Consider the following 16,201-nt stretch of genomic DNA (forward strand, 5'->3'; position numbering starts at 1 on the left):
AGTTATACAATCGTACACTGCTGTGTCTATGCCATGCGGTTCATGGTAAAATGGCAATGACATTTTCACTACGGTAATGAAATGTTAAATCTTTTTGACCTGGGACGATCATAAAGCCAGCACAATGTTACATAGCTTCTGCGTAGTTTTAGCTGCAAAGAACTTAGATTATGTTGCTTGATGATTTGGTTGTATTGAAGACAGTTTATTTCTGCCGTGTGAGCCAAAGACAGGTTGACTCGTTTTCGCCGTGAAACTCGGTTTTGTTTTCGCAAAACTGCCAATAAAGAAAACGAAAACAACGATCGTGGCCTCATAGGTAGAGAATCGAGATGCTCTTCTGGAGGTCGGAATTCCACTATCGGCCACGCATGTCTTCATTTCTGCAGCGGCCTCAAAGAAAGCGTGGAAGGAACCTACCTACCACAAAGTGCCTGGAGAACAAAAAACTAAGAAACAAAAGAATGTATCGATCAAAGCCTTATATTATTTATAGAAGAACACGAGCAAAGCGACTTTCCCTGCATGGCCGCATTTGCTGAGTTGGTTGACCTTGGAGGGCTTCTGTGAACGAACCGGAGGAGGTTAGAGGCAGTCATTTTGCTCTGAACGAATGGCACAGGTGCGTTTATTTTACCAAATGCGCGTATTTCATTATTATATTCGCTTCACAATGATAACACAGGCTAAAAGACGAGACGATATTGATAATTATTGCTTGAAAATACAGGGAGCAATCGGAGTGATGCTGCGGGTTTCACATGAAGAAGCGCATGCGGACTCTGGCGCCTGGCGCTGGTCGGGGCATGTAGTGCAGCCGCTGCACCTCGGCCGTCACGACGGCGCAAAGAACGAAAACGGCCGCTCCGTAGCTGGAAGGTGGCACGACATCCTCGGGCAGGAACGTCCACGTGAGAGCGCACGCCATGAGCACGTCCATGGCGTACTTGTACATGTTCGCCAGTCCCTGGTCCGTCTCGCGCGCCTTGGACACGAAGAAGACGTAGGCGAACGCCGTCTGGCTGGCCATGCTCATCTCACCCATGTCGACCTGGGAGCACAGATCGCACTAGTGTTGTCCACTATGCCACAACGTGGCTCCCGAAATTTTAATTTTCACAGGCGCTGATGACCTCGGTGGCCAAAGCACAGGAACCGCCGACCTAATTCGCAGTCACTGAGGCTGCATTCTGATCAAGATTGAACTAAGAAACGCCCTTGAGCAGAGTAGTAATGGAAAATTGTCGATAGTACTATCAATATTTGAGCTACTGTCGAACTATCCATGGTGAAAAAAAGCGATCGACTGTACTTTTGACTATAGAATTCTAAGCGTCTTACCGCACGTGGTCACATAAAGTAATCATAGCGATGTTTCACTGTACGTTTGGAACTTAGAATGAAAAGAAGTGATGTTTTTGGCCTGGTGCAACAGAGGCTAGCTTTAGCCATGAATATGCGATAGTCATATCTGGAATTTAGACGTCGGAGACAATTTTATTTCAGTTGACAAACAATTGCAGCTACAATGCATGAATTGTGTTAGTTGTTATAAGTTATAAGATCTTGGATTCATTGCAATAGCGATTATATGGATACTCCAGGCGCATTTCTGCCGTCACCGTCGGCGCCGCCGAGGGGTTCACTGTCAAGTCCAAGGGCGATAAAATCGTCGCCGCGCGCCGTATGCTGTATGTGCGAGTGAAAGCGCGCGAGGTTGAGCCGGCGATCGCCTCAGTCTCGCGCACGCAGCGGACGAAAGCGGTGAGGAAGCGCGCCTCATTCTGTCGAGCGCAAGGCTTCGAGAAGTGTAGAGAGTGGGAGCGAGTTCTACTCTGGGCGGCCCGGGGGGCCGCGCGCGCCCGGTGGGTCCGCTGTACCTTGAAAGTCATCTGCGATGTGCACAGCGTCCGGGCTGCACTATGTTTTCGCTGCATTGTTCGAGTTAATGCGAGCGGCAGCACGAAGGTCAAATCGCTCGCTGCAGCTGCCGCGTTTCCTCACTGGAGCGTTTTGTTTGACAGGGTTTACGCGGTCATTTAGTGAGACGTTTTCATGTTTGCTTGTGCGCGCGCGATACAATGTTTGCTAATTTAGTTAGTATGTCCATGTTTACCACATTACGCGGCCGATAAAACTAATATCTTCACTTCGCGTTGGCGCACCTGCTCTCTCTCTGTGATTGGTCGTGACCCTAGTGTTGCATGTTGAGTGGTGGCGCAACTGGTGTATCTCTAGTTGATCGTGTCCCCCCTGTTGCATGCCGAGCGCTTGCGCACCTACGCTCTTTTTCTCTAGTTGATCGTAACCCAGGCTTTGCATGTTGAGCAGTAGCGCGCCTGCTCTCTCTAATTGATCGTGGCCCTCGTGTTCCATGTTGAGCGGCTACGCACCTGCTATCTCTCTCTAGTTGATGGTGACCGTCGTGTTGTGTGTTTAGTGGCAGCGCACCTGCTCTCTCTCTCTAGTTGATCGTGGCCCTCGCGCTGTATGTTCAACAGCAGCTCGCCTGCACTCACCATAGTTGCTCGAAGCGTTCGCGGTGTTAAACGGCAATGCGTGCGTTGTGTTGTCCCATGTTTCTCTTTCAGTCTAGTTGCTCGCGGCACTTGCGCAGTTGAACGGCAGGACATATATTTTTTCTCATTCCTTCGGATTGTTGCTAGTGGTCCTTGTGCTGTATGTTGAACCGCAGCGCGCCTGCTTTCCCTGAAGTTGCTTGCGGTGCTCGCGCTGTATGTTAAACGGCTCGTTGCTCGAGCTCATTGCTTGTCGCCCTCGCTCTATGTTTAACAGCAATGCGCCTATTCTCTCTCTAGTTGCCCGTGCCCCGCACGCTGTTGTTGAACGGTGGCATGCGTGCTGTCTCTCGATGCTCGTGGTTATTGCTCGTGGCCGCCGCACTGTATGGTGAACCGCAGGGTGCCTGCTTTCTCTCAAGTTGCTAGTGGCACTCGCGGTGTTGTGGAACAGCAGCGCGTGCACATGTTCTGTCGTTCGTTGCTGGTGGCCCTCGTGCTGTATGTTGGACGGCAGCGCCCCTGCCCTCTCTCTATGCTCTATTTCAGACATCACATACAACACTGGAGAATAGACAGACTTGTTCCAGTTGTCGCGTCGGCACTTAGAATTATTTTTAGGTTTTTGACCGCAGTTGTGCCAAACTCTCCTTTATATAGGCTCAGTATTGAATGGATAAATCTTTTGTCCTAAATGTGGAGTACCGCTGCTAATGCGTTGTAATAGATCAATTAGCTTTCCATAGTTTTATTTTATTTGTATTTACAGCCGGTCGGGGCAGCCTTACGAGAACGCTCGCGCGAGCGAGTGCCGTTGGCGCGGAACCAAGCATTAGAAAGGTTTAGCTTGTCCGGTATTCCGGTAAAACGCAGACGCAATCGTCTTGCTGCCCAAAATTTACACCCGCAACAAAGTAAAATAGACTTGGTTACTGCAATATTAGCTATTTCTGTCTGTTTGAGCACTATGCCACCAGGTGGCCATGCAGACCACTCACGTTTACGCCTCCGCCCCAACGCCCCGTACGCCTGCGTTTTACCGGAATACCGGTCAAGCTAAACACCTCTGTATTTAGGGAACGCGCGGAACAATACATTTTCGTAACGGCAGCGTGTCTACTGGTTTGGAAACGACAATATGTGCACGGCAGTGCCATTCTCCAGAAGCTGTCCCACGTAGAATAATACCTTTTCTTTATTTTGTGGGGCGAAGGGGGTAGGGGGCGGAATATCATTAAAGGTGAGCGTCTGCTGTACCTGTCATTTAGTGCGTGAAACAAAATGTTGACATAAAACGGCTTTTCAAATTCCAAATATGTTTCACACCTAATCCGCAAGACATTTTGAAACATTGAGGTTTAGGGATGCGCCAGTTCAATGCAAAAGAAGCCACCGTGCTTAGAGATGTGTGAACGAAAAACGTCTATTGTTTGTCTTTCCGATAGAAATTCAAAGGCGCAGAAGCCACTGCGCTTAGAAACGTGCGAAACAAAAGCAAGTACTGTTTATTTCTTTAGGATTTAAAGCCTGCTAACGAAATTCTGTGGCGCTGAGTGCCATTCAGTTTTCGGTAGGAGCGTTTGTATACAAATTATATCCTTTTTTTCTGCTAGTTTTCCTCAATGCATACGCGCCATGTTTTGTGCAACAGATTTCAATGGCTTGATAGACTAGTGATCGCCCGTTTCACCGCGCGAAAGTACTTTAAAAAGGAATGTACATCACATACATCTCTGTATACGATTATGACGTCATTGCGCATTTTAGAAACAGCAAACGTTGCGCAGCTCGTAGTCGGAGTCTTGCGCATATCTCGAAAACACTTAACATAACATAGATGAAGGCCATGTTTAAAAGAAAGAGAAATTATCTTTGTTTTGGCGACAGTTACCGTCACCTGATAGAGCAAAATCTCGCACAGGCTTATAAAAGTAGATTAATTAAACTGCTTAATGAAAACAGTGCATAATTACCAATTGTGAAAAGTGGTACTACTGTCGGTTCGATGCGCGCCCGCCTGATACGCTTGCGGACTGCGGGTGGAATTCCCAGCGAACGTCCTTGTGATTTGCCCTTTTAATCGCTGCCAGAACACGCTATTGCATACAGCGTTTCCAAATGTCCATATTGTGCACTCAATCATGAGAATGTTTCCCATCAGCAAGACCGGCAGCAGGCTTCTTGCTGAAAGCGGCCAGCATAGAGCGAGTGCGCCCGCGAGTAGAAACCTTACTAAGGTTTATCGCTGTATATGTAATGGCCACTCAATTTAACGCACCAGAGGGATAAAAAACAGGCATGCGAACATAAAAGAGCTGGATTTTACTGTTGCACGGCTCGCAGCGTCTGCCTCAATCGTCTCTGAGTTTCCCCTGAAACACGTAGTTCAGCTTGACGAGCTTGACTCAGTGGCTCGTGTTTGAGAGGCTGTTCTGGCACTTCACAACACAATAATACTGTGTATGAATTGCGGGATGACGAGGCCATTCTTGGCATCGTGGCAACGCAACCATCGGTATAACACGCGCTGCAATGCAAGCGATCGCGTGGTCGGACCGATGAGAGAAGAGGCGATAATCGAAATTTGAATTTGCGTGCTGGGGGAGCAGTCGGCGCAAGGTGTAACGGAAGAAAATTGTTTTATTTGTAAATTTGGTTGTACTTTCTTCCTATCCGTTGTACCCTCGTTACCGTCTCTGTTTATCTGACTTTCATTTTGCTGACTGCGTGATTTTATCAGATTTTCATCACCCTGTGCTTGTTTGCCAACATTCTTCATTTCCGCCACCATTTGCATGCACAATTTTGTGGTGCGAATGAAGGCGCACCATGTGTATTCTATCTATTTCATTGAACCTAATTTCGCTCCGTACTTCGCCGAGTTCAAATCAGACCTTATTTATATCACCCTGCAGTGCCCACATGGGCCTCCGATACCGCCGACCTTTCCTTATATTCCATCCCCGATAAGGTCTTTGATTTTAGGAATACATTCTGTGAATTTTAGCGCTGGCACCATTGCTTCTTTCCCCAATTGCTCGCATCACCTCATGATTAGAACAGCTTCAAAGTGCTTTACGTTTTACGGTAGCTGCATTCAGTTATCGGTGCGTCGCCGCTGCATTCATTACTCCTGCGTTTAGTGGGGCCGAGCAGTATTTTAACACCGCAAACAGCGCATCGTGATCGGTAAAGTATGGGAAAGGATTAGAATTGGACTTATTTCTGTGGAGTCCAAAGGCTGGACGAGTTCCCAGTAGTGGGTAGATCTATATAAGTCTCGGGGATCGGTTCACTGTTTTGTGACGGAAGATCTAACCGCTTTATGCCTCGCTCACAACACACAATCTCTGTTAATGTGTTTGATGACGCAAAAATAACGCCGACGGAAGGTTTAAGCTTCGTTTGTATATATCTTCTTCCGCTCAGAAGTCGCGGTCAGAGATTTCCGTCATATGCACTAAGCAACAGGGGCACGATCATCTACCAAACTCATACATAAAGGCGGGCGACAGGATAACTGCAGAATTACCAGCCCTACAACCTTGTCAACGTTGCTTAAATAATTTCTACTAGTCATTAACTCGAAGTACAGGTTTCTTGCAGTTAGCCTCTGACCTGTAAAGCATAGGTAGGTGCATGAGCGTTCTTGCATTATGCAATCGTTGGGATGCGGACGTCATGAATGCCACATTTGCACACGCTACCTCGTGTTCGACGCCAGAACGCCATGTATGCTCAGCCAGAGTGGCGGGTGGGTTGAGCTTCCAAGCGAATGAAAGCGATACGAGTGGTAGTCTACGCAAGGGCCCGGTTACCTTGGTCAGCAGCGCCTTGGGGCTTTCGAGCACGTTGCCGGCGAGCAGGGTTGAGAAGAGGAGCGATGTGAAGGACGAGTGGAGTAGCAGCACCCCCTGGGGGATGTCCTTCGTGGTGTGCGCGAAAAACTCTTGGCCAGCGACCAGGCAGGCAGACAGGAAGGCCCACCCAAAGCTCTGCAGTCTCTGCGAACCCATCCCTTCGTCCTGGTACAACAGTAGCCCCATGGCCGTTACCAGGCACGTCTGCAGGGGTTAAGAGTGGCCAAGCTAGGTCAGCCGTTAGTGATGCTTTGCTCTGCTCTAAGTGCGGCAGCAGGACAACAGAAAGTACAGCAATAGACAAGCATAAACAAAGTACACGTAACGTGAGCTAAATATTGTCATGCATAAAAAAGTCCCCGCTATTAGAAAGAACAGATAATAAAACTGATAATCCCCTATTACTTGTCCGTGTCTATGGCTCCTTGCCATTCTTATAAGAATCCTTCCCGAACAACATATAGGTCTCCTATCGAAACGGTGGCGACGCTTTTTGAAGCACTTTATACCTCATGATGTGACTTCTATAGCGCAGCCTGATTATCAGTTACTTCGATATTTTGTCGTTAAAAGTACTTATATCCTATTTGAGATCATAAGAAAACAATATGGCATAATAAGGGGCCGAGTTGACCAAACGATCTTACCAGCAAGTTTTGGTGCCAGAAAAAATCTTACGAAAAAAGCGTATTCGCAACGCTAAAGCCGTTAGTAAGATCAAAAAGGTTGCGATGCGCACCGCAGCAAGGAATTTGCGCTGTAGTCGACAAGAACCGTGTATGTGATGGTAGCACGGGTGCGAACTTCAATGCTTAACCCAATAGTAAAAATAAGTCGATTGATGAAACTAAGCAGCCGTCACAGTTGCCGACGTAAGAAGGAATTCCTACGATAGGCGGGCAGGAGTCTTACGAACATAATTATGTTTGTATGGGCCGCTTGAAGTGACGCGGTTAAGCGGTGGAACCTGCTTAAGAACCTGCCGGCTATCAATCGGCCAAAGGCCACAATTGATAACCGGTGATTGCGCGTGCTTCCATCTTTGTAGCGCGCTCTCATTTGTCATATCAAAGTGCATTGAGAAGTTTTAGTGCATAAGTGTATGTCACAGTGCGGCATTATTCTATTCGGCGAAGCACCGATCAACGGGTGCCAAAAGGTCGTGGAAATGGGGAGCGGCGATCAAGAAGCGTATTGCCGGCCACTCGGGCCACTGGGACCGAAAGAAGTCGAAATAAGGTTTAGAGATTATCTTTTTGTCGTCGTAGCGACCATGACGCCCAGACAGGTTTTTGTAGGAACCTCTGTGTATTCTCTGCCCCGCATTGAGAAGCTTGCTAAGACGGCGGGGGTGCAAATACTCCGAAATATGTGGTGTGTCTGTGCAATCCTGTGTCCACGCGGTGCTCACAGTGTATGTGTGCCGACAGCACCGTATGGCCGGACGCCGTCGTTTCTCCTGTGTTTGTGAACGAACAATAGAGGCCCGCCACGGACTCAAGGGTGTGCGTGTGTGGTGCAATACGAGTGCTGGACTTCTAAATGCCCCGGGGAATCACCCGTTCCCTTACCCCTAATTAAAAGGGGCGCGGCCGAGACCCTGGGAGGAGGCGGGATCCAACTGGGTGAATTTTATTGGATCGTCACCAATATCTGCCGTTCCCCAACACAGGGAACTAGGGAAAGGAGAAGTTATTTAATCGCAGGTTTTAGACTGAGGTAAGCAGTCTAGAAGCTGAGCCTACAATATGTTGAATTGCGTCAAGGAGCTAGTGCCGTCGAGTATTGCCGGGGCCGCTAGCCGCTCTTAACTGCGAGAGCTGACGTAGGAGACGACAAACCAACGTCTGCATCCAAGCTCACCGTAGTTCCCCTCAAGTTAGCTCAACCTGCTTGAGGGAAAACGTCAGACCTAGACTCCCGGGAAACCCAGCCCAGCAATCGCATCCACCGTAAAACGAGATCGGCTTGCCAGTGTTCTTCGGGAAAGCTCTGCCGTCGACTCCACGCTTGATAGACATGCTGCTGCTGCCCGGCCATGCGTATGCCATCATTTGTTTTCTTTTGAACTCTGTTTAGTTGACCACCGTTAAGTGTGTTTTGTGGAGTGTTAATTTCTATTTTTACTGTTAACTGTTCGTTCTATTTTTTTTTTGTATTCATCATTGATCTTAATTAGGTGCATGTGTGTTAGTGTTCTTGTGTTTTTTTTGTGTTTCTTTTAATCTTTGTGTGATTACCAGTCGACAAATATATTTTTTCTGTCTTTCTCGGGACTTTGACATCTTCGCTGTGTTCGCTTGTGCACAGAACGACCAATCGGCTTGTGTACCCCGTCGACGACTTCGCGCCGAAAGCGAACGGGGTACAAGTGTATTAGGCGTGCGCTGCTGCTGAAGCCAGTAACATTAAGGGTGTGCGCTGAAGTTCTGCTTAATCTCTGATGTTCTCTAGCTGTTGCTGTATTTGCGCAATAGCCGGATTTTTCACACTCTTCATGACACTTTATGGGGTAGCAGTGCGGTGTCCGTCACTGACAAACATCATGTGCTAAGAGATTTATTAGCAATGGGCGCGAACGGGTAGCCGTCACAAGCGTTCGGCGAAAGACAGCAACCACGAGCTCATGCCGGTAGCGATGGTGCGTTACAATCGCCCTCCGCAGAAAAAGGCGCCATCCTGGCGACTTAAGGCGAAGAGGCTACTATTGGGTCGTAGTACGGCTTAATGCGAGAGAGGTGGACAAGTTCGCGGCCGCGATGGCGTAGGTCCATCGATGGCGTGAGGGGCTCTACGATGTAAATGACGGAGGACGTTGGCTCGAGAACGCGGTAGGGTCCTAGGTACTTTGCGACAAGTTTTGAGGAGAGGCCGGGTGTAGTAGCGGGTACCCGAAGCCATACGAGAGAGCCAGGCAAAAAAGTTGGTGCAGAACGGCCGGCAGGTTGACGGGAGTGCTGCTGCCACAGGTCCTCGGTGGAAAAAGACTGGGCAAGCTGGCGGCATTCCTCGGCATGACGAGCAGCTTCAGATAGCGGAGTACTTTCGGACGCGTCAGGTGTATATGATAGAATGGTATCGAGAGTAGTAGAAGGTTCTCGTCCGTATAGGAGAAAGTAAGGTGAAAAACCAGTAGTTGCTTGGGCATACGCATACGTCACGAAAGGGAGAACTTGGTCCCAGTTCGAATGATCAGAGGCGACGTACATGGAGAGCATATCGCCAAGAGTACGGTTGAAGCGCTCGGTCATGCCGTTAGTTTGCGGATGGTACGCTGTACTGGTGCGGTGTACGATTTGGCATTCGTCGAGTAATGCCTTCAAAGCATCGGAAAGAAAGGCGCGGCCTCTATCGCTCAGAAGTTCGCGAGGGGCACCGTGGCGAAGAACGAAATGTCGTAACAGAAACGATGCAACGTCACGGGCGGTGGCAGTCGGCAGAGCAGCTGTTTCAGCATAGCGGGTCAAGTGGTCCACTGCAACAATAATTCAGCGGTTGCTTCCTAGAGTGGAAGGTAGCGGTCCGTATATGTCTATACCAGCACGATCAAAGGGCCGACTAGGGCAGGGAAGGGGTTGTGACGGGTAGACTTGTCCGGGAGGTAATTTTCGGCGTTGGCACTGAGCACAGGAGCGAATGAACTTTCTGACGTAGTTATACATGCCGCGCCAATAAAATCGGATGCGTAGTCGAGCATAGGTCTTGAAGAGGCCGGCATGTGCGCACTGAGGGTCTGCGTGGAAAGCGTCGCAGATAAGGTCACGGAGATGGCGGGGTATCACGAGAAGCCACTTGCGACCGTCAGAGAGGTAATTACGACGATAAAGAAGGCCGTCGCGAATGCAGAAGTGGGTAGCCTGGCGGCGAAGAGCGCGAGATGGTCAAGAGGTGGATGGATCAGAAAGGATGCTGATGAGAGCACTGATCCAGGGATCCTTGCGCTGCTCCGACGGCATGTTGCGCAGTGCATGAGATGGAACTGTGGGCTCAAGGGCGGATAGGCAAGCGCAGTCAGCGGAGACCGGTGAGCGAGAAAGGGCGTCAGCGTCCGTGTGTTTGCGGTCGGAACAGTAGAGAACGCGGACGTCGTACTCCTGTAGCTTAAGGGCCCAGCGAGCAAGTCGGCCAGATGGGTCCTTAAGGGTAGACAGCCAACAAAGGGCGTGATGGTCAGTGACGACATCGAAAGGGTGACCATACAAATAAGGACGGAATTTTCCAGGGGCCCAAATAATGGCTAAACACTCTTTCTCTGTAACAGAGTAATTAGCCTCGGCCTTTTTCAGAGTTCGGCTCGCGTAGGCAACGATATATTCATCAAACCCCGCTTTTCTTTGTGCGAGTACGGCGCCAAGTCCGACGCCGCTGGCATCGGTGTGGACCTCTGTGGGCGCTGCAGGATGGAAGTGGCGGAGGATAGGTGGCGAGGTTAGCAGGCGGCGTAATTTCATGAAGGCGTCATCACAGGCGGGCGACCAAGCGGAAGGTTCTTTGTCGCCACTTAGAAGGGCTGTCAGGGGTGCACTTATGGAAGCGAAATTTCGAATGAAACGTCGGAAGTGTGAGCATAAACCAAGGAAATTTTGAAGCTCCTTTAACTTCTTTGGTGGCGGAAAGTCGGTGACAGCGCGGAGCTTGGCTGGATACGGAAGGACGCCGTCTCGCGATACAACATGGCCAAGAATAGTGAGCTTTCGGGTGCCGAAACGACATTTTTTTAAGTTAAGTTGAAGTCCCGCGTCAGTAAGGCATTTCAGAACTTGCTCGAGACGGCTGAGATGGGTTCGGAAATCAGCGGAAAAGACAACTACGTCATCCAGGTAGCATAAACATGTGTTCCATTTGAGGCCGCGTAAAATATTATCCATGATTCTCTCAAAAGTGGCCGGAGCGTTACATAGGCCGAAAGGCATTACGATGAATTCGTACAATCCGTCAGGTGTTATAAATGCTGGTTTAGGTCGATCAGATGGTGCCAAGGGGACTTGCCAGTATCCGGAACGTAAATCCAGCGAAAAAAAGAACTCAGCTCCCTGCAATCAGTCGAGGGCGTCGTCGATGCGCGGTAACGGGTAAACGTCCTTGCGCGTTATCTTGTTCAGACGTCGGTAGTCGACGCAGAATCGAATAGAGCCATTCTTTTTCTTAACGAGTACGACCGGTGATGCCCAGGGACTGTTGGAAGGCTGCACAACGCCACGCTTGAGCATGTCAGCAACCTGGTGGTCAATGACACGGCGCTCAGAGGCGGATACTCGGTAAGGGCGCTGCCGTAAAGGTGCATGACTGCCGGTATGGCTGTCGAAAGAAGCGCTGAACCTCTGCAGGAGAGCAATAAGCTGGCTTCGTTCTGAAGATGACGTGCCATCGTCGATGGAGCAGTGGAAAGCGTCGAGGAGTGACTGATCAACCGCAGAGTCACAAGTAAGTGCGCCAAGGCCCGCAGAAGTAGAAAGGGCAGGAGCCTCAAAGATGCAAAAGGTGTTGACCGGTTGAACAAGGCCTAGGCATTCACCATGAAATAAAGATAAAGGGCAGGCCGTGGGATTGTCGACGACCATTTTCATGACGCCGTTGCGAAGAGTAAGGAGAGCAAAGGGCAGCGGAGAACATCGGCGGCGAATGAACAGCTCAGAGGGCGTAAAGAGAACAGTGGCATCAGAAATAGCGGCGCACGACACAGGCACGAGCAGGGAAGAGCGTGGAGGGACGGAATTGTCTTCGGAAACAAACAGTTTAACACTGGAAGAGTCGTTTTCGATAGTCTCGACGTCGGGAAGTGCAGAAATTTTGAGTTCGGCGTGACAACAGTCAATAACGGCGTTATTATTTGCAAGGGAGTCCCAGCCTAATATGATGTCATGGGGATACGTGGGCAGCACGACGAATTCGACGGTATACAGTAGACCTTGAATGAAGACGCGAGCAGTACAGGCAGCGAGAGGCGTTATATTTTGAGCGTTCGCGGTTCGAAGGGAGAAGTCGGAGAGAGGCGTCAAAACCTTTCGTAGTGTGCGGCAGAGTTCGGCGGAAATTACGGATACGGCGGCTCCTGTATCTACAAGTGCCAGGACGCCGATTCCTTCGACAGAGACTTCAATTACGTTGGCTGGAGAGGTACGAGGACTTGGGCATTGCGACGTGGACGCAGTTCGTGCCTCGGGAACTGCGGCCATCAGTTTTCCTGCTCGGTGGACACGGGACGGCGCCGCATCGGAGAAAGCGAGCGACGACGGGGAGATTGTGAGCGGCGAGTAGAGGCGGTTGGCGGTCAGGGGAAAAGGAAGAGGTAGGAAGGCTGGAAGGCGAAGAGGAAAACGGAACGGGGAAAGGTGGCGCTCACCGGATGTTCTGAAGAGGAAGCACGCCACGACGACAATGGTGCGCCACGTGACCAGCACCACCGCAAGCATAACATATTAGGCGGTCATCGAAGGTGCGCCACTGGTGGGGGTAAGGTCCGAGTCGCGGTTGAGGATTCGGAAAATGCCGTCGGTCGTGAAGCGGCATAGATGGCGGCAAAAATGTCGGTGGTCGATGCATAAGAGGGCGGCAGGGGCGTTTGTGGACGAGATCGGGAAACTGCTTCAGCGTAACTGAGAGGAGCCGTGACTGGTGTCTGCTCAACGGCTGGAGGAATGGCTTGAAATACTTGTTCTTGAATGAAGTCGTGGATCGTAGGATGCAAAGCAGGTGGTGGTTCCTGGACAGAAGATATCAAAGATAGCTGGCGGGTGACCTCTGCGCGAACGAATTCCTGAATTTTTACGAAGAGAGCAGCATGGTTGTCGTCGACTCCAAGGCTTGAGAGAGAGTCGGCGGGCGGGGTGGGACGTCGGGTGTGAAGCCGTTGCCTGCGCAACTCGTCGTAACTCTGGCACAATTCTATCACTTCAGCGACAGTGTGAGGACTCTTCGATAATAACATTTGAAATGCGTCGTCCTGAATACCCTTCATTATATGTTTGATTTTCTCCTCCTCTGACATCGACGCATTCACCCGTTTGCACAGGTCGACAATGTCCTCAATGTAGCTCGTGAAGTTTTCTCCGGCCTCTTGGGATCGTGTGCGCAAACGTTGTTCTGCACGAAGCTTTCTTACTGCAGGCCGACCGAAAACTTGGGTAAAGTTGGTCTTGAAGACCAACCACGAAGTGAGGTCGGCTTCATGGTTTAGAAACCATACTTTCGCAACGTCCGTAAGGTAGAATGCGACGTTTCTCAACTTGATGACGTCGTCCCACTGGTTATGGGCACTCACTCGCTCATAAGACGAGATCCAATCTTCAACGTCTTTGTCATCTGTGCCGGAGAAGATAGGGGGATCTCGCTGACGCAAGGCACCGGCACAAACCGAGGTGGCCGGCGCCGTTGGAGGAGCTGGAGGAGTGCGTGCGTCGTTGGGCATGATGGGGGGTAGAGTGCGACTCCGAAGTTCCAGGGTGGTCGAAACCCACCACCTCCACCACTTGCTAAGAGATTTATTAGCAATGGGCGGGAACGGGTAGCCGTCACAAGCGTTCGGCGAAAGAATGCAACCACGAGCTCATGCCGGTAGCGATGGTGCTGTGGCGCAGGCAGGCTACTCTTCTTCGTTACACATGTTTTTAATTGACGTGTTTTGAGCATTTTCATCATTTATTTCTACTATTGACTTTCCTCGGTCATATTGCTGCGAATCATTATTTTTCGACACGCTTTCGAGGCTACACTTCTCCATGCGAGACGAATAAACGCAGAAGCGCCTAAACATTGCTAATTATCAAATCTTTTTGCTGTTGGGCAATCCGTTGTTGTATTGCTTGCTGTGAGCTTCAGCGTTTTTATTATCTTACTCATAGTTTCAATTAAGCACTAAGTTGAAGTGGCGCAGCGTTTGGGCTCCTGGCTTTGCTGATCCTGGAGCTTAAGGTGTGGACAAAGGTATGCGTACGACAGACGGCAACGTGTCTATGATACGGAGTCTGATGTTAATACAAGGACATAGCAAAAACAGCTGGCAAATAAAATCATGTACCACAATTAATACGAAAATCATGTGGACTGTTCGAACAAGCGTGATACTGCGAAGAAAATACACCTTGTGAACGGAGCGAATAATCCTAGCATGAGCCCTCTTGTAGCTAATTGCGGTAAAGGAAAGCGTACGAATACTCTTTTGTGTGGGTGGCCTCTTTTGAGCGGACAACACCTGTCAATTCTAATGGAGTACGAAAATTTATGGCGCCATGAAGGGCTATGATGAGGGTCACCAGTTTGTTGGCTCAGCAGGTTGTTATACGGCGGCCTGCGCTCCAACATGTAGAATGTAACATAACGGCAACACTTGGGGGTACGCTTACGCATACTTAGGCAACTCTAGTGGAGTTTGTGCATTTTTTTCCTCATTCCATCCTTGATGTCTGCACACAGCGGTCAGCTTGAATGGAGGTGTAGTCGGGAGATCGGCCATCTTGTGTATGGCAACCTAAACGGCTAGGAAGGCTTCCTGTCAGTGCTTGATATACATGTAGAATGCAGAATCGCTGTGATGTGCTCATCCTGGAATCAATTTGGATGAAATTTGGTGATCTTAAGATAATTCAAGCGTGAAATTACGACTCTTAGGAGCAGACACTTCTTTAGGCCTTCAGAGCATTCACAAAATATGACAAGAATAAAAAAAAGAGAGGAAATGAACTTTAAAGACTTGTGTCTGCACATAAAAGCCTATAGTCTCAGTTTTTAAAACGACGTCTACTGTGACGTGTACAGTGGACAATATTGACAAATTTTGCCACCAGTCAGTTTTATAAAATAATTCGTGAATGTCACTTTTTCAAAAGTAATGTAGAAAGCAATGACGTTACGGAATCTGAATATATTGAATTTCTACCTTTAAACGCTTTCATAGAGGATTTCAAGAAGTTGGGACGGCTGTTTTCGTACAGGCTTGCCGTCTTGGTAAGCGTGGTAATTAACATTTGTTTCTGCTCATCTTCCACTCAGAATGTGGAAACAATAAATTAACAATATAGAATGTATACTCTGACCGCGGACTACTTTCCTTTTAAATGTAATAAGTTCCATTGAAATCGGTTCAGCGGTTACGCAATAACACTGCTACACCACAAACAAAATTGACGAGAGGGACGATGGCTGTCACAAAGGTAAACATGGGCATGTAGTCACTCCATGTGGGAACTATTAGATTGTCCATACACTCGACCTTTAAGTGTACATACATTATGTAAGTAGTCGTAGCTTGTGCAAGTCAGGCAACAATTTAATGAAGGCCCTAGGATTTACACGTTTTGCATGCGCTTAAGTAGGAAAACCAGAGTTAACGCCCAACATCGCAAGCATGTCTTACTCACCAGCGAGAAGACGAACCATACAGGTCTCTGTGTCGTTGACCCCGCCATGGTGGGTAGGCCTGCCAGAACGGGTGCCATGCTTGTCAGCGCCGCAGAGTCTACGATGCGGAGATGTATCAAGGACATGAACCTGCGAGAATGCACGCAGCATTTGGGTTTAGGTGGAAACAGCTGCTTTAAATATGGCGAACAGATGTTTGGAAGGCTCTGTTTTCAACCACAAAGAAGATTATTCCTTTTAATAAAATATTAAGCTACAATGCACATGTCGAAATGCGCATGTGAAGCTTGAGCCTAAGTGAGTCGGTAAATAAATGTAATGCTAAATAATTGCGACACGCGCATTGCTTTTATGGCATGCAACTTAAAATTTCATGCAGTGTGATATCATGCAATGTTTACATTTATGCACTGCAGAGGCCACAACGCTCAAACTAATACGGTCCAAGCTTGTGTTTAGGCACCG

General features: G+C 49.0%; 1 protein-coding gene across 1 annotated transcript; it reads right to left on the reverse strand.

Moving 5' to 3' along the window:
* Window positions 1-671: 671 nt before the first annotated feature.
* Window positions 672-15,862, reverse strand: LOC129383001 (uncharacterized). The gene is made up of 3 exons (XM_055067191.2): window positions 15,736-15,862; window positions 6,338-6,583; window positions 672-1,051 (listed from the first exon to the last, which is right to left on the reverse strand). Exons 1-3 carry the CDS (start codon window positions 15,859-15,861, stop codon window positions 758-760), a joined length of 666 nt encoding a protein of 221 aa, XP_054923166.1. The 5' UTR covers window position 15,862; the 3' UTR covers window positions 672-757.
* Window positions 15,863-16,201: the final 339 nt, after the last annotated feature.

This window comes from Dermacentor andersoni, chromosome 3, assembly GCF_023375885.2.
Source record: "Dermacentor andersoni chromosome 3, qqDerAnde1_hic_scaffold, whole genome shotgun sequence".
Taxonomy (NCBI): domain Eukaryota; kingdom Metazoa; phylum Arthropoda; class Arachnida; order Ixodida; family Ixodidae; genus Dermacentor; species Dermacentor andersoni.